The 19,174-nt window shown below is 40.8% G+C and overlaps 2 protein-coding genes across 7 annotated transcripts in view; both read right to left on the bottom strand.

Annotated features, from left to right (window-relative positions):
• LOC121718522 overlaps positions 1-19,174 on the bottom strand; it is an 823,508-nt gene that overhangs the window by 696,534 nt on the left and 107,800 nt on the right. The gene's annotated exons all lie outside the window — the stretch shown is intronic.
• Positions 5,390-18,428, bottom strand: LOC121718879 (G2/M phase-specific E3 ubiquitin-protein ligase-like). Of its 6 annotated transcripts, none has more exons than XM_042104260.1 (15): positions 18,265-18,428; positions 18,038-18,178; positions 17,200-17,411; positions 16,772-17,085; positions 15,420-16,306; positions 15,147-15,181; positions 11,867-12,680; positions 11,258-11,737; positions 10,441-10,661; positions 10,288-10,320; positions 8,987-9,926; positions 8,238-8,416; positions 7,910-8,082; positions 6,409-6,623; positions 5,390-6,162 (listed from the first exon to the last, which is right to left on the bottom strand). In XM_042104260.1, the coding sequence occupies exons 11-15, from the start codon at positions 9,786-9,788 to the stop codon at positions 5,915-5,917; spliced, it is 1,617 nt and encodes a 538-aa protein (XP_041960194.1). In that variant the 5' UTR covers positions 9,789-9,926; positions 10,288-10,320; positions 10,441-10,661; positions 11,258-11,737; positions 11,867-12,680; positions 15,147-15,181; positions 15,420-16,306; positions 16,772-17,085; positions 17,200-17,411; positions 18,038-18,178; positions 18,265-18,428; the 3' UTR covers positions 5,390-5,914. The 6 variants fall into 6 exon arrangements, with proteins under 6 accessions (XP_041960194.1, XP_041960189.1, XP_041960195.1 ...); XM_042104255.1 differs by having other exon boundaries at positions 10,288-10,661; positions 11,258-11,373; positions 11,655-11,737; XM_042104261.1 differs by lacking the exon at positions 10,288-10,320.

Below are 19,174 nucleotides of genomic sequence, written 5' to 3'. Positions count from 1 at the left end.
CTCTTTTGCTTCATCCATCTTTCCCTCCATTCTTTTCAAGACTGATGAATCTTCAATCTCCATGAAGCTGATGTTATTTTTCATCATTCTCTCTAGTAACTTAGTGGCCAGAAGCAGATCATCATTATCCACAGTGCATCTCTGTGTTGTCTGGGGTGGCTGTTCCAGATGTTCATTTGATTGGATTGCAGAGTTTCCACATATTTCAGCAACACCTGCATGCCATTGGGTGGTTTGGGGGAGGACATGGTTGTATACCTCCGACAAAATTAGTGTATTCAATGCTGCATCCACCAAGAAGTGTCCTCTGATAGCACGAGATGTTGCCTTTCCAGACAGCATATGCACAACAGCATTCTTTGCATAAATAGTCTCTAGTAGCTCCTGTAGGCCTGATGCTGCCATCAGGTGGCCAATACATCCCAGGAAACTCATCATTGTATGGAAACCTCCAAGACGGAGCACTATCTGGCAAAGATCACTGTCTTGTGGTTCACTCTCAATGATGCTCATAGCTTTCCACCAAAGTGGCTGATCAAAGGTGATGATGGGAGTAACACTATATTTCTTTGCTTGTTCACAAACAAACTTCAGGGTGGAATACACACAAGACATATCTGTAGGACTCATGTCTGTCATAGGCATGAAAACAACTGATGACTTCCCAGGGTGATTTCCTTTGTGGATTTGTTGCATTAGTCCTGACCACCCAGGCAGTTTAGGTTTTAGGGCCCGAGAGACTTTCAGAGTAGCTGCAGGTTAGAGTCATTATCCACGTATGTGGCATTCTCAATCTTTCCATAAGACATGGATGAGAGGCTAGGGGTCTTTGACTTCCAAATGTGGATATTGACACATCGAACTGCTGCTATATCATGTGATGTCACGGTTATCCGAGGTATTGGTTTGGGCCCTTTGGTCTGTGGTGTAACTCCTGCTATGATGCCCATACCATGGAATGTGTTGTGGCCATCAATTGTTCTGATGTTATGGTCAACATTGTCAGCAATATATTGGATGAAACAGCCTTCAATATTCCCAGGGATGTCTGTTCCTTGAGAAACAGCTGCACATGACTCAAACCTTTTCACCTCCTGGTAAGATGAACAGAATCCAAGGTTATTAAGAGTTTCCACCAAAAACCTGGATCCAAACTGGTGATGCATTTGTATGCCAAGTCCTATCTGCAAAGGTGTTAGAAGAACTCTTGGCCTTGTTGCCTGCATTATGGCCTGTCCTATTGCAGCTATCTTTAATTCACAGTTTTTCCCAGCAAATAGTTCTTGCAGGAATAGCTGAAGGATCTCTGGAAGGAATTCCAGGTTTGCTTTGTCTGATGATATATCTTCACATGATGGAAATGTGTCTCTGGAAATCTTTACATCTTTTATGTCAGCCTTGATGAGTCTGGCAGCAGTTTTTACTAGACGCACCTTTTCTTCATCCATATCACTCTTGTCCTTCCTGAATTCATGCAAATATGCACTCAATACATTTGATGCCTTAGGCTTGAATGTAACCACGTTAGGTTTTCCATTTATATTTGTTATTATTATTTGATCACCAAATGTTTCTAGTAATTTGTTTTTCAAGTGCATTGCTGTGTATGGCTCACAGATGTCATCACTGTCCTCCTTCAGATGGTACTTCATTTTCACAAGAAGTTCTCCTAGTGTGATCTGTTCATCATCATTCTGCTCTAAATATTTGACTACCTTCAGGAATGCTTCTGTTCTGGCAAGATCATGAGGCCTGCCCTTTTTCTTTGGACAATACAGAGTCTCATCATAAGGGTGAGGTATTTGTTTTTTTGTTCGAAAATTCACACTGCACTGTTGGTGGTAGACTGCATCTGCAGCGTGAAGATCTTGAACAAATTCTATTCTTGCCAGAACTTTTAAAGCCCAGCTATCATTGCGCTCAAAGCATAGCTCACGCACAGAATCCTGAAAATCTTTTGTTCTCACAGGGAACATCTCATATCCTCTTTTCTTTCCGTCATATTTTGCCGGCTGTCCACAAAATAGACAGTTTACATCAAATGAGAATTTTTGTTCCATGGAACGTAGTACAGGTTGGGCAGGATGTAAAGACTCAATAGCTCCAGAAGGCCTTTTATGGCCTGAAATTCTGATTGGGTTGCAGTAGTCTTTTCTGCATTTCTTATGAACCCTCTGTCCACTTTGAACAAGTATCGTATCTCCACGAGCCTCTGCCGCTTTGAAAATACCTTCACACCCCTTTTCCCCAAGGGCAGATGTAGCTTGATCATCGTCTGACACAGGGTGATCACAGAATACACATGTTTCCATGCTGTTGCCCTGAAATGAAGACAGATATGCCACTACCATTTAATTATCGAGTGAGATAGGCTCTGTAAAGCTAAAATGAATGTGTTTTTAAACTTAGGTTAGCCTTCCTCTTTGTTTAATCCACTGCATACAAAATACTAAAGTAGTTTACATTTCTAGATAACTCTATGTGTAACACACTGGATGACAAACTTACCTGCTTAAGTTGGCCTGAATTTCTGAAGTGAAACCAATATTTCACCAAAATTGCACAAAATCTTAAAAGATTTCACCAAATGTCTGATTTGGATGAACAAATTTCAACCGAATTGGAATTCTAAGTTAGAACCTTATAAATACAAATTTACCAACTACCATTAGGCCAAATATCTTAGAGTGTAATGCTCTAGAATCTTTGTCATTGCCATAGGCCTACTTTCACTTATTACTTTTAGGAAATCTCTAAGGCATAAAGCACCAGACAGCTGATGACAGTTTTCTGACAGCTGATGAGCTGTGGATACAACTCCTGTTCTATGGCGGAAATCTGACAGGAAATGTTACGATTCATATGATAGACAAAATGTTTAATTTTTCAAATATTGTTATAAATGCCATACGGTGTGATGTCGTATGTGGTGTCATGAAAATCCTGGACCATCAATACATCACTTGTTCTGATATACCATGTTTGGTTCAGGAAATGAGATGCAAAATATAGGTCTAATTCATTTGTAGTGAAATGTGTAATGGTTGCCATGGCAACTATTAGGTTTTTTTTATACCAGTTTTAATCTGAAAATGTTCAGGGCTTCAAACTGTACAATTGTACTAAGTTTCATGCTTTTATGAAAAACGTGGACTTAATTATCACATATCACCTGTACTATGAAAGTTCATGAAAACTGCCAAAAGTACAGTTTTTGGCATTTGACCTATGCACAGAGTATGCCGTTTTTGACAATGTTCCACCACTTGGATTTTCATGGACTTTTACTATGTGATATGGCAAGGTTTCAAGAACTGAATACAACAAAAAAAAATTCTGTTGCAATTAGTTTTGGGTTGGGTGTTTTTTTCTCACAGAATGCCTGGACTAGAGCTCTAATGGGCTGGGCTGGGCTGTCTGTGTATATGAAGGTGTGTGCATGTAACTTTTGACCCGTATGTCCGATTTTCATGAATGAGGTACCGTTGGAATCCTTTAATGAAGCCCAGTTCAATGCCTTGCCAGCACCAAGTGTAAAGGTCATGTAAAAAAAGATGAGACTTTTTTTTAAAGCCAAACCATGTTCATATAAGTCATAAAAAAAAAAGTATTTTCCCAATCCATTCAACCCAGTTCAATGCCCAGCTAGCTCGATTCAAACTTAGTCATGTATACAGTTGAATATATTACAACATATTGAGATACACACATTCATACAGATATTATGCACATCCACGCAACACGACTATTCAAGTTAAGTTACTCATCATTGCCCGGCAAGAAGTCCACAATCAATTCAATTGTCTTGCCACGATCTGTGGAGCTTACAGACAACGTTAAATTACTATAGGTTCTGTATGTTATTTAAAGCAGACCTAACGATGAGTCCCTTCATGAAGGTGTGTTCTGGGTGCTGTGCTGTGATTAGACTAAAAATAAATCGCTACCAAGGCTCCAAATAGCAACACACTTACACCGTAGCATAATGAGGGTATCTACATGTAAACCGAAGCATTGAGAACTGTGTTATGGCGCGGGAATCGTGCCAAAAACCTTCCGACCGTCCATCTGATCAACCAACCCATCGACCAACCGAACGTCATACCACCCGCCTTACTTACATGTATCAGAATAATTGCCTTTTTATAAGCAGCCTACATATACCTACATGAACTTACACGTATCCAACATGTGCCCAGAATTGTTGCAACATGTACTTATTCTGTTGGAACATGATGGATACATGTAGGCTCGTGTTGGAACATGAATACATGTAGGAACACTGTACAATGTTGAAACTTCATTAAACAAACATTCATTAGCCTATTTGTGTCGTTATTAGTGATAATTGCTATTGTTGCTTAAATGTATTATGCGTAACAATGTAGCCTAGTCGCTTTGCAAAACTATCTGCAAAACAGGACCATAACTATGAAAAATGCCATAGGCTGGCCTAATAGGCTTATCACATTTTCTCTTCACAAACTCGCGTCACAGACCTACCTCACACACCACTTGGAGGTGCAAACAATCGGAGTTTTGGTTGATTTGACCATCAAAGTTAACTTCAAAACAGATACTTTACTTTGGATAGACAATAGCAATTACCTCATAGGAGTGATTAACGTCAAAAAATTTAGAATGTTTGATACCTCCACCTGTTTAGTGTTCTAAAGACGTCAAATAGTCAGCTATAGTTACCAAATTCATAGCCAAAGAGCCAGAAGGGAAGACGCATGGATGGCCATAAAAGCTGTGCTTTCATTATACAACACAACAAAATACATTTATAACCCTTGAGCTAGCTCCTTACTATGTAATCTCAATAGCAACGCAGCGTTTGTTTGCACCTCCAAAAACATGGCGTACCTGGTTACCTCGTAAAAAACGCCCACAAATACCCGTATGTTTGTGTGAAAGAATGAGCCCACTTCAGATCTTCAAATTTGTAAATATGTATCCCAGCCTCTAGACTAAGTTTAACGTTTTCTGGACAAATGTATCCTTCGGACTGCAGTTTGAATTAAAAGGTTTTGAGCTGAAATTGCATGAAGGCTGATTGACTGTTTGTAGTGGACCACCTAGACCTTTGAGCAAAACATCAGCGGACAGAGAAGCCCACAGTGTCTGGCAATGCATAATGCTCAGAGGACCTGCTTATCCAGCTGTGGGTCGCCAGTCTAACCAACAGGATTACCATAAATTCACATTGTATTTATATTTGGCTATAGGCTATGATTAAAGTTCCTATGGTCCACAACTACTCAACACTAGTTACCCACAATTTGCAGCCCTATTGGTCATGTCTATAATGTGAAACTAAAATCTAAGATAGTAGAAAATAATGTTTAAAAGTTCACAAATGTTTGAATAGAATGTTACACTTTCAAGAAGTTGCATTTTTATTTTGCAGGGCAGAGACCAATACAAACCTGGCCAATAAATCACCCATACATTACAATTACAAAAAAAAAAAAAAAAAAAAAGACATTGGGAGTCAGCCCTCCATCCTTCCCATTCCACATAGAATGCCTGGTACACAATGGGTCAGTGGTAAATCAGAGTACACAAACTACTTCACATTTACATTAATTATTAACACCTGGTTCTTTAATTACAAAAAAGAAAAAAGACCTTGGGAGTCAGCCCTCCACCCTCCCCATTCCACACAGAATGCCTGGTACACACAGTGGGCCAGCGGTAAACCAGAGAACACAAACTTCTTCACTCCACATTTGCCACAGCCAGACTGACAAAATGACTCAAAACTTGAAGGTTTTTTCTTCATCCAGGCCAAAACGGAAGTCTTCCTCAAGGGACCTGTGAAAAAGGTAGACCTAAACTATACATAACCTCAAACACACACTTTCAGAAAAGAAAAATTGTGGGAGTCAATCCCCCCCTCCTCCCTCCCTTATGCAAAGCCAAATACCCCTGACCAAGCCACAGCCAGCTGGATTGGCCTTGAAAAATCAGGATAATTAGAATGCAGAGGTAGCCTTAGTGTGACTGAACACGTGTTTGCAAGAGGTAAACTGTTGGAGTCTGTAACAAGGAAAAAGTCCAGCATTGGTGGCTCCGGGAAGCCAGAAAGTGGCACTCGGGAGGCTCCACTGCAGAAGACGAGTACATCCTCTACTTGAACATGGTCCATGTTACCTTCTAAAACACAGAAACAAAACACAAATCAGAGCCTCAAACATATTCGTCTTATGGCCTCCTTACACCAAACAACTTTGACAAGATTTGGGAAAGATTCTTGAAAGAGTGTAGTCTTTTGAGTAAAGCTTGAATGGGGGGCATAAGTTAAAAGACTACAATCTTTCAAGAATCTTTCCCAAATCTTGTCAAAGTTGTTTGGTGTAAGGAGGCCATTATAGGTAAAAATGATACAGGCAAGTTCCTTACCTTCCACTTCCAACAACCAATCCCTCCAGTGGGCAATAGTGCGGTTCTCTAATCTTCTTCTGTTGCTGCCCACTGGAGACAGCGTTGGGGTGAAGAGGTTGGCCAGGTCGGTGGCTGTCAGTGGGAGTGGAGGTTGTGTAAAGGCTCTTTGGAAGGCTCTTGGGTTGCACATCACCTCATCAAGGAGCCCCAATGTCAAAAGGCCCTCCTTAAACCTATAACAAAGGGAAAACAGTACTTCTGTGAAACACTCCCCAGAAGCATTACAGTAGTCAGCTATTATTTTCACATTATACAAACAGACTTTATGAGGAGACAGCACTCGTAATGCCAATATGGCAGTTTACCACTCACTTCCTGTAATGCAAGTTAGGGCTGCACAATTATCCCCATTGCAATTGTAATCACAATATGAGCCATCCCATTACCTAATCGCAAAAGCTACAAACAATCATGTAAGGGATAATGGACTCCACGGTGGTCTGTTCACCAAAATGAATGCACGGTCGAGGTTGTAAAACGGCCCCAAAGCAAACAGAGGGCTGTTTAAACCTCGTAAGTGCATTCATTTCGGTGAACACACCACCGTGGAGTCCATTATCCCGCTTATTCCAGTGTTGCCACTTGCATTGTGTTCAGTTCCTGTTTTAATCGCTAAAACTGTCTTGTTTGTAGAACTGCAGGCGTATCCCAGGATTCTGATGAGCTCTGAAACATCGCTATTTTACTTAGCCTGCTGTCATCCATCTAGCTAAAAGCCACCTCCAGAACATAGCAACATTGTAGCATATGACGAACATCTGCATTTTACAGCTCGTATGCAACATGGTCATTTAAACTTCACGAGTTCAGCGAATTAATATACAAGTGTGATACGGCCAAACAAATGGATCTACTTCAAAGGTGTGCAGATAACATACGGTTAATGGGGATAACACACACCTAACACACCTAACACACCTAACACACCTAACACACACATACAAGTGTGATATGGATCTACTTCATAGGTGTGCAGATAACATACGGTTAATGGTCGTTCTAAATTACGTAGGACGATGGGAAATTCAACCAAGCAGTAAGCAGAGTTAATTTTGTCACATTTCTGACTTTAAAATTAATTTCATCCTCTTAGACTGTGCCACTTCTGGTTGGTGGGTGTGTGTAGTGTAGCATGAGGGGCCCAGACATTCTGACTTGGTGAGCTTCACAGTCGGTCGGGGTGCTGTGCATCTTGTGCATGCTCACCAATCAAGGGTGGCACAAATTAAAGAGACTTTTGGAATATTGAACTGAATCAATTGATTGACATTAAAAAAAATAATATCGCCAATCACAATATCAGTCAGAAAAATCAGAATTAGCTATTTTCCCCAAATCATGAAGCCGTAATAACCAACCACATTGTTGGACTGAATATTGACATAATGTTCCGAAATAACTACCCGAAACTGTTACCAAGAGAGTGGTGACTTGCCTATAAGACTTTGATTATACTCACTGTGTAAGAGCCTGGGCAAGTCGGTCTTCTAAATAAAACTGAAGGGCAATTTGGACAACGACATCTCGGTCCTCAAGGTTATTAATGAACTTCAGCGCGCCCATCACACCCAGGGTCTCTGCTGCAGCCATCACCTCCAACCTTGCAGCCTCCACGGTTCCAGCCGTACTTATCTAGAATACAAATACAGACACACAGACAGTGCATTAAAGACAGTAGCCTAATTGTTTTCCTTGAAGTAACAATAACCACACCGATCTCAGACTTTCCCACACCAACATAATATCATGCTCCAAAAAGAGTGATTCAAGCATAAAAGGACACCTACCTTCTCCAATATTGATCTAATGTCATAATCCACTACATCTTCTACTCTGTATTTTGGGGATGGTAGTCCACTAATTTGACTATAAAGTCTATCAGAAAAAAAATGAACAGGCAAGCCCCCCTGGATGAAAGCCACAGCCAGCATCCTGCCAATAGTTCTGTATAGGCCATCTTGTAGTGCTAGGAGAATAGATATTAGGGGTGTATAAGTACACACATTCATACTGAACAGTTTAATAAACTTTCAATACAGATGCATACCACATGTACCAAATGCAGTCTTTAACAGTAATAAACAGTAGACATGATTGTGGACCAGGTGTCAAATTCAAGTTCTCAAACATTTTAAGTAGCAGACCATATTGTCAGTTAAGTCAATTAACATCAAGAAACATTTGACCCCTTTTAAAAATACTATTCGCATTGTGCATCAAAAATATCAGGCTTATATCAACTGTGACTTCATAACTGAGGTATTAACCAAACTGTGCTTTTTGTGTACCGTTTTACCCCTACAAGATATGGTAGGTAGCATAGGGTGGAAATTAAAAATTTGAAAGTGTGTACATCTACTAGACACCGGCAGATTTTTGGTCAAATTTACCAGCCAATCAATATTAAATTACTGAAATCCACCAGCCATTCATATTTTACCAGCATTTGGGTGGTGCTCATTTTCATCCCTGGTAAGTAGGCATAACAAAAACATTAAACCACTATAACCACTATAGATATATAAATGATACTTACCACCGCCATCAAGCGCACGTGATCTCGACTCCTCTGGTCCCTCAAAGATTCGGCTGTGTTGTATGTCTCTTGTCAAAAGTCTGAGGAACTCCCGCCTTGGCCCACCTTGGTCTACAGCCCCCTCCACTGACCCATCATTGTCAACAAAGACAACATAAATGGGGGCTTCCGGGTTGAACCTTTGTCGTTTAAAGGCCCTTTCTGCACAATTAAATACATCATCCCTAACAACATTAATTGTGTTGCTCCGTGGTGGTGGAAGTTCAGGCAACCTGTTCTGTAACGCTTTAACCAGGCTTTCAAGACGATCTGGTGAATCTTCCAAGTCTGCTTCATTAACGCCAACAAATGAGGTCTCATCTAAAATTATTTCTTCAAATGTCTCATTTGGTGGAGACCATGTTATATCTGATGAGGCTGAATGAGGTGACGAGGCTGGAGTTGCTGCCTGACAAGGTGGGCAGGCTGGGCTGTTAGGAGGCGGCGTGTATCGCCAGCAAGGGGAGCAGGCTGGGCTGATGTTAGGTGTTGCCGTGGTTTGCTGGCAAGGAGGGCAGGCTGGGCTGATGTTAGGCATTGCCGTGGTTTGCTGGCAAGGAGGGCAGGCTGGGCTGTGAGGCGGCGTGGATCGCCAGCAAGGGGAGCAGGCTGGGCTGATGTTAGGCGTTGCCGTGGTTTGATGGCAAGGAGGGCAGGTTGGGCTGATGTTGGACGTTGGTGTGGTTTGCTGGCAAGGAGGGCAGGCTGGGCTGATGTTAGTCGTTGCCGTGGTTTGCTGGCAAGGAGGGCAGGCTGGATTCATAGAAGGTGGAGAGACAGGAGGCAAAGGCCAGGCATGTGATACCTCGATTACGACACTGGGAGTCCCTTGGTGGCAAGGGGAGGGGTGGGCTGATCTAATGACAGCAGGAGTGGGAGACCCACCATCAGAGTAATTTTCCTTCAAGCACAAAAGCAAACAGTAAGTCTGTTAGTTATATAAATATTTAAAGCTAAGGGCTCAGTCTTGTTGAAGGGGATGGATGCTATTGCTATTGAGTATATCTGCAATATAAAATAAAATGTATTTTACTGGTAGCGTAGTCGTGTAAGCACCTCATTCCAATTGCCATAACCGGATTAATCTTATATTCCTAAAAAACCCAAATATTGACTAAACCCTAAAAAGACCAGACATATGCCCATTTAACCAGAACATTGGGGCATGTAAACAAGTTAAATTAGTTAAGTGTCTGGTGCAGAAAGATTTCATAGAAAGATGTAGAATGATACACCAGAAATTTAAAGTTGATGCACATTACCTCTGAAGTCTCAGCAAAAATGTCCAAGTCCAACTGAAATGACAGGAAACAAATAAACATGTGTTAAGCCTGACCTGTATATATGCAAACACTTATTATTTATACAAGATGTAAAGTTTCACAAATGTACTGTACTACTTAGTGGACAAATACCTGGGGCCTGATATAAAGAGCGGATCAGCCAAGCTCCCCACTGGCTCGGATGGCAGATGGTGTTTTAATTGGGCAGGACAGGGGATGCAACAGTCTGTTTTTCCCCAGTCTACAGAGTTCAAATGGTGAACTCCCAAGGAAAGGGAACTCTTTACGTAGTACTTCCTCAAACTGTTGGGTGTTCAGGGATAGAGACACCATAACAGTTTGCATCTTCTCAGCTAAAAAAAAAAAAAAAGAAGAAACAAAAGCAAAGTAAATCCCACCTACAGACAGTTGGAAATACAAAGTTCTGCCCAACAATACCTCCAAAATCTAGCCTAGAAATCTAGACGCATCATAGCGGCAGCGAATGTAATTTGCTGCCAGGGTAGTCTAGCAGAGTTGCGACGGTTCAGCGCGAATTCCCTGCTACTTGAAAACAAAACAAAAATGGATGCTGCTGCTGGCGAACAGCGTGACACGAGTTAAGCTTTGTTTAAGTTGGCAAAAGTTTGAACTAGCTCCGCTGGTGGGAAAACGCATGAGACTCATGAGTTGTAGTACTATCCTATTGCGTGCAGAGGGAATTTGAAAAACAACCGTTTATTCCGCCCCTCGGACTAAGCACTGCGAATGGTGAATCCCCAGACCCTACATCTTGATATGGGTCTGGCTCGTCAGTCACTTGGCTGATACTTTTATCTAAAGCAAATAATAGATTACACAGATATGGCATTTAATAATGTACACAATTCAAGACTATTTAAACAGATATTGACCGCAATTGACCTGACAAGATACTGCACATAAGTATCAATGTGAAAAACAGCATTACCATCATTCGGATTGAATTTTTCCATAAAAGGGTCTTGTATCAACACAACTCTCAAAGGCCAGGAGGAACTTCCTCTAGGGCTTGACTGGATTATGGACTCCTCATGCAAACTGGCCCTATAATAAGAAACCAATCTTAAAAGTTATATCTGTTTGAGATGACACAAGCCCAACCACCTCATTTTAATGACACAACTGATAAATTAAATTGCTAATTTAAATATAACGATGAATCTTTGAAAGATTTGAAAACAAATATTTTACTGCATACACCATATATCACAACTGGTATAAGTAACAACGTTGAATGGACGCTGCTGAAATTGGGATTATGGCAGTCAAATTATTTATTTGTTGGTCGATAAGAATGGATAGAAAAGTTTAGAAAAGCTGGGTACCGTCCACACTGCTGAATATGCTTCTGTAATTCAAACAGGGGTACGGATGCAGAACAGGACTGGCAAACTTCTTTGATCACATTCTTGAATTGACAGAGGTACAAATGCAGTGATGGTGATTAGTAAGTTTGCCCCACACCAGTGGCATATACAATTTACAATGTTTAATTATAAGTATCATACACATATATGAAAATATCTTTCAAGCTTACCATATCAGCCATGACTGGTAGGCTGCCACAGTTGAGAGGGAGGGCCTTTTGCAATGGTATAATGTAGGCTATTGCTTTGCGAAGCGAACTTAGGGTCTTGAGAAAAGGGATTGTGTAACCATAGACTGGCATGGGGATGTCTTCCAATGCTTGGCTTCTACCACCTCTCATCAATTTAAACCCACCAGCATTTATTAGTAGAGGGTAGGCTTCAAAGAGCTGATCCCGAAACTCTTCAAATGTCCCAGTCACAGACTTGAGTTCTAGTCTACGATGACCAAGGCCTGCTAAAGTTAACATTTCTTTTTTTGCCTGTGATGGTGCCAAAGTGCACAGAGGCTCATGCACACAACAAAACACCTGCATATGTCTATGCATCCTTCCACTTTGTCCTGCAGCATTATAGGGCTGAAAAAGAGTCCTCAAAGTGGACTGAATGCTGCTGGGTGCTTTGGGGAGAAAGGAGTGCCTATTTCCCTGCTGTGACAAGGCAGTTATACTTCCTCCCTGAAAGGACAATGTGCTGGAGTGTGTGGGGATGTAGGTCTGCTGTGGGCTAGGGCACGGTGTGGGGGTGCATTTGTGTGTGTTCGTGTGTGGGGGGATATAGGTTTCTACAGGCATTTGTTCTTGAGAGGATGAGTTATGCGTGTTAGAGGCAATGTGAGGGATTAAAGGGTTTGGCCGCAAAGACTGAACTGATGGGTGGTAGGGAATACATGTGGCACTACGTGCTGTATCACTATTTGGCTCTCTAAGGAGGTGAGAGGCCGTTTGCAAGTAGGCTGCGGCCCGAAGGCGATCATTTTCAGATCTGAAAGGTAAAAAAATAAAAGTTTAAGACATTCTGGCCAGGTTCTGAGGGGGGTCCCCCCCCCTTTCTTAACCTATGAATGGCGGGGTAGAAAACAGACTAATCAAACAAGTTCATGCACTTGCTGGCTTACTCTCAGTCGTAATGGCTAGAAACATTTTAGATAATAACTCATAACTCAATAACTTTTCATAGCAGACTAGTTGCCCAATCAACTTTGGTATTTTGTGTGTTGCTGCATGTTTACACCTGGTAGACCCTGTTGAATATGTGCCATATAAGTCGCTCTATGACATAGTAGACGGTCACTGTCTATCATCCATCAATGCGTGCTTTAGAATGTTTGCATAGAATGTAGTTTTGAAAGTCAGGGAATTTTATCAATTTTTAGGCAGGGAATATCACGGAATTTGGCTATAGCATAGTTTAAAATTTACTTGCCATTAAGACAAATATTTCCATGCAGAACTGGTGTATAGCTGGTTATTAGCTTTACTGGTTGCTTATAGCCTAACTTTATTTAATGCCCATTTATTCATCTCCCACTCTAAAAAAGATAAAATTCTTGAAGGCTACACGAATGCTCTGAAATCATTAGTCAGTATGGTCATGGAAATTCAGTTATTTTTGTCAGGGCAAAGTCATAGAATTTTACATTCGATTTAGAGTGGGAACCCTGTCTCATGTAACCTACCTTACATTTAGTCATAGTGCCTACAACATCTCATTTACACTGTACAACCGATTACAGCTGCCAAACCCTTCTGTAATCTACAACTTTATTTCATATCGTGATTGTCTTGAGAAATCTTGTTAATGTTATCCTTGCTCAGTAATGCCTTCTTCACATCATCACAGTAGATATGGCTGCGAAACGACCGGAAGTCATTCATTTCCTATGGAGATTCGCAGACCACATGTGAACAGGTCCGAAATGATGCGAACGAGTGCGGTGCGAAAACTCGTACTCATAAGACATTCAATAAACGGTTCCTATCTGATAATCCGAGCGGAAGTTGGAAAAAACGTTAATATTTTATGTTTGCTTCCCAAACTCGAAATGCTTCCAACACTTTCAACGTTCTGTTGCCACTTGCGTTGTGTTCAAATAACAATGTTAATGGTAGTTCTAAATTACGTAGAACAATGGGAAATTCAACGAAGCAGTGGAATAACCATAGTTAACTTTACCGCCTCCTTCACACTTGCACTTGAAGTCAGCTCCGACATTCGCAATGCTCGCCCAGTGGAAGTCGTACCCAGTGGAATAAGCGGGATAATGGACTACACGGTGGTCTGTTAACAGAAATGAATGCACTTACGAGGTTTAAACGGCCCTCCGCGCATTACAACCTCGACAGTGCATTCATTTCTGTTAACAGATCACCGTGTCGTCCATTATCCCTTACTTAGCTTATGCTCACCTTGTGACGCATATAACTAGGAGCCAGCGCGGGAGACAGTTTATACAAAGATTGTTAAGGCGGAGCAAGATGTTTCATCAGGAGCCACTTCCGGGAACCCGGATCGCACGAGGGGGGGTCAAAATCCCCCTTTATGCAGAGCAGAGGCAGCGACTGCTCCATTGAAGTCTATGGGCATAGCTCAGAATTTCACCACATATGCTAAGGTCTTGGTTCTAGAGACTTAGGAATGTGAATTTTGGGCACGTTTTCATGATCCTCAAACCCTTCTGAACATTTCAGGTACATTTTTAGCATTTTTGAGCATTCCAGTCCGGAGAAAATCAACCTTATATCAGGTGTGCGCCGGTTATTTATGCAGCTGCTGTTGGCCGGTTGCAACGTACGCTCGTCAATACGTCATCGACACGCCTCTTTATGCAGACAGGATTCGATCCCCATTTCGCGCCCATAGACATGAACTACCATGAAGTATCTTGCTCCGCCTTAACAATCTTTGGTTTATAGTTAAATGTTTTACGCTGGTAGTAGAGGCGTACCAACAGTCATATTTTAAATATATTTGTCTTCCACTAGAAGTTAGCAGCACTGCAGTTCCCTCTGGTATTATTTTACTTTAGCAGTGGCGCCATACAAGCATATCTGGCTGTGTCCTCCTTGTGAATTGGCAACAACTAGATAAATATTCGTAAAGTAACGTTAATTTAGCACATCATCAAAACTACAGTTAAGATATTAACGCGTTACATTGCACACTCCTTGCCTGGTTGCCCTTTTATTTTCGTTTTATGGTGCTAAAACTTACCCGTTAACGTTACTTAGCAAAGACTAACTAGCCAAGGCAAGCTGGCGTGCTTTATGGTGATGTTAACACTTACTGGTTAGCTTAACGTTAACGCTAGCTACTTGAGCAAAAACCAACTAGCCAAGGCGACAATGTGAACCGCAATGTGGTCAGAAAATAGTAACGTTAACGTTAAACCATCCATAGCAGATGTTTTGAAGAACACTCTACAGCCCTAACGTTTATGAAAGTACTTACAGTTGTCCAATGTTCTGCATAATCCACGTGTTAGCCTGGGGGGGGGGGGGACGACAACACCAACAATCTACAAATTTATATCATTCGACATACCAAAGATTAATATGCAAACATGTCACCTGTTAGTATTATAAGGTAGAATGTACAATGTACTTAACCTAGTCGTACATATTAAATTCATTTCTAACCATGACTCATCGGTTGACTAGTAAGCATGCTTGCTACTAAGCATATTTATGCATTATATAATGCCTTTAGTCCTACATGACTCACGTTACTCGTTTTTTCTGACCTTCACCATGACCATCCAAATCCAAAAAGAATCCGGCACTGCTAGGCACCTTGGTTAAATTGCACTGCCAATGAAATCCTTCCGCCAGCGAATATTAACCGATCAACAAAACTACAGACATGCCACTTTGGTAGATTTGAAGATGTATTCGAAAAAATAATGGTTTAGAGGAGATTAAACAAATCAAGAATATGGCTGTTTTCATGTAATTAAATGTCAAAACAATTACTGAGTCTGTCGTCCCTCAGCCACATGGACTACTTTATGGGGGGTGGGGGGCGGGGAAATACATTTTCACATAACGTAACGATAACTCGTTAATCTACCAATTATCAAAGATGGCTCATACTTGGATTCGTTGCTAAATATCACTTCCTTTGTTAAGATCATAAAATACCACTTGCTATAAGGAAGCATGCAAATATCAAAGTCCAAAATGCTGGGGAAGTGTCTCTTTCAGGAAATCCTTCGAAGTCCTTCCGCCAAAATGCTATGATAACTGAATAGGCTCAAAACTACTGACATGCCACTTTGATAGATTTGAAAATGTGCTTGAATTTTTTTTTTTGTGGAAAATAAACAAATAAATAAATAAATATGTAAATAAAATGGTTAAGCATTGACTTCTGTGAGTGACCAGATGTAGCTTGTATTACAGGCCCAAAACATTGGAGGCAAAGTTCACAGCGTCCTTGTATATTTCTATGCCAAAGGAATTGCTATGCATGAAAGGGTCAATGCTATCACTTAGTCTGGACACAACAATGTCCCTCAGGGCAACTGGAGGCTCTGGGACAGTCACTGTTGATTCCACAATGTTTTCAGTGGCTACTGGTCCATCCCAATCAACACCCCAAGATCCATCCACCTGCAGGAAGGGAAAAGTCATTTTCAAGTAGTTACATTTTAATACAATTTACACAATGGGCTTTTTTTCACAGCAACTATTTTGACAAGGATAGCCACGAAGGGTATAGATAGCCTACTGCAAAGTGAGGTTACTGTCTTACCCAGGTAACTTGGGGAGTATAACTGCGGATTTCTAAAATAAAGCTTCAACCATTCCACTACATGTTTTACAACAGTATGTGTATGTCACAAATGTAAAATGTAGGCAAAAACTCCTTGATATGTTTTGAGCTCAGCGGTTACTCCCAGTGTTACCCAGGTAAGCCAGGAAACTTATTTTGTGGTATAGCCCTCTTGTGTATCTAAATGTCACTAATCAAGGTTATACTACACTAAAATTCAACTTAACATTTATTAATAACATTTATTAATAGTACTCCTATTTCACTAGCTTCCTATGACAAAATGTCTGCTGAAGGCCCACCTGGTCACACAATGTTGGAAATTGTGACAGCTGTCCAGCAATCCACAACTTATCTGGAGAACGGCCTCCTTCAGATGAAAGTCCATGTCGATCCCATGCATGCCGGAAAATCTCAAGATGGGCATTGATCCTTGGGATCATCACAAATTGAAGACAAAGAAGGTGGAGATCATTGTCTGGGTCCAGGTGTCCAGAGTCCTCCAGATGGCGGAAAGCAGTGTAATAGTTGCTCAAGACAGAGAACCATAGGTCACGCCACAGCCGCTCAATTCGTTGATTATGAACACTTCTGCCTGTGATCATACTTCTTCTGTCTTGTAAATGAAAATAAGTTACATAGTAATGTCACCTTCCACCCATCCATTTAGCACAGGATTGTTACCAGGTTTTACACCATGTCTAATAATGAGTAGGCCACTCAAGCTTACCTGGTCCCCTCAATGGGTGTTGTAACATATAACGAGCAACATCTACATTTTCTCCACCTTTGTCACTTCGTACACGCAGTGGCAATCCAAAAGTGTTGACTGCAGTCATAAAACACTGGAAGACAGTTGTGGCTTTGTTGTCTGTATTGGCTTGCATATACATGATCTTCCTACTGTATCCATCGATGCCTCCGTGAATAATAATTCTCCATCTGTGACATACAAAATTAATTCCGTAGCAATATTTTAGATAACTAACTAATATTTTAGTAACTTACATCAGAAGGCTTATGGTCAGTCTATACTGATGTCCAAATCTCTTGACCACTTACGGCACGATAGCATGAAGGCCTAATGGAATTGTAGTTGAGCTATATATTATAATGAATAACCACAATAATATCATTCATTCATATCATTTCTTAATAATATGGTTTAAACAGAAATCATCATCACGTTGTATTTGAGTTTTTTACTGGAAAAAATGTTTTCCCCATGTGCATAAACACAGTTAAACTGAATTGAGAGGTATGCTCAGGAATGCTACCAGGATAATCACATTTGCAGCAGGTCAAAAACAGTAGAAGTGTGCTCATCTAAGTACTTGTCATAAAGGGGTGAGACTATAAAAGTGACATTTGCGTTGAGTTAAAAAAAAAAACTTGTTCTTACTGTTGTCTAGAGCTATTGAAATAGTTCGGTTCTGGTTTGATATGTTTATTGAACACAGGTGGAAGTGTATGAATGCTGCTAAAAAAAAGTTCAGGGGGATTGAATAATTTCAAAAGAAACCGTATTCATAGATGGTTAAAAAAGCCAACTTTATAAAGCTATATACCTTACAAGTTTGTGATTGCCATCGATGTGCCAGAGCGGTGAAGGAGAGGACACAGAATACGGCAACACCTGAAGGCCACGAATAGCACTGCCAATTGGATCCAAAGCTCTAAGGGTCTCCCTAACCCTTAACTGTGAAACCCTAAGGCAAGAACAGAAAACCTAAACGTGTATTCAAAAGGAAATGGATAAACATTTAATTCACACTTAGGCTGTGTTCTGGCCTACCTGATTCCTGAGCTGCGTAAAAATCCATACACAATTCTGTAGCCAGAATTTGGAGTAGTGGCCAGATAGCCGGATATTATGCTCCTTAAATTAGTATCTGTGATGTCCGTGTAGGTTTGCCCTGTGGACAGCCCAAAGTCACTCATACGACGTCTAATTGTTCGCACGCTCCATTCCAATTGAGAGTGTAAACTGTCTATGATTCCACACAGTTCGCTAAAAAAAACTTGTGGGAGGTCTTGAGCACTAGCCATCAAGAAAATATCAAGAAATATCAAGCGATAGCCTACTTGGAAACAGACTGGCCAGTCTAAACGTAGGCATGCAGATCATTTAAATGGCATGTGCACGCGCACCTAAGAACTAGCTTCCGTGACAACATTAAAAATGAACTGAAAAACGATTGGCTAATTGTTATTGCTTTTTTTCCTTCCTTTTTTTTTACTTGCTGGCCTATTGGTCTGGGCCTGGTCCGTCCCCTTGGCTTACTGAATTTAATTAAATAACTGACGTGTTGCTGCCGCTTCTCTCTAAGGAAGGGAAGAAAGGAAAATGCAAAATCACAGGCCACATTCTCTTTACTGAAGCAAAGGCAAAATGCTTCTTCTTAAGAATATATAGCCTACTTTTCCGTATTTTTCTACGAAATTAAGCTCCAATAATATTAATATACCTAATAATAACAAATAATAATTATAAATGACAATAATAGGCTTTACACATGTCCAACCTCTTATTTGTTCTACTTGTAGGCCTATTAATTAATTCCCTATGACAGAGTTATGCTTTGTCTATGGTTTTATTATGTAGCCTACATTTATAAGCCCATAGATGTCATTATTATCGATAGGCTATTTGCTGCTGTTATTGTTATTATTAGACCTGTAGCCTCTTCAATATAGTGTAGTGT

Source organism: Alosa sapidissima, chromosome 9, assembly GCF_018492685.1.
Source record: "Alosa sapidissima isolate fAloSap1 chromosome 9, fAloSap1.pri, whole genome shotgun sequence".
NCBI classification, from domain to species: Eukaryota; Metazoa; Chordata; class Actinopteri; order Clupeiformes; family Clupeidae; genus Alosa; species Alosa sapidissima.
Note: the sequence above shows the minus strand (reverse complement) of the source record. Positions and strands in the feature narration are given on the sequence as shown.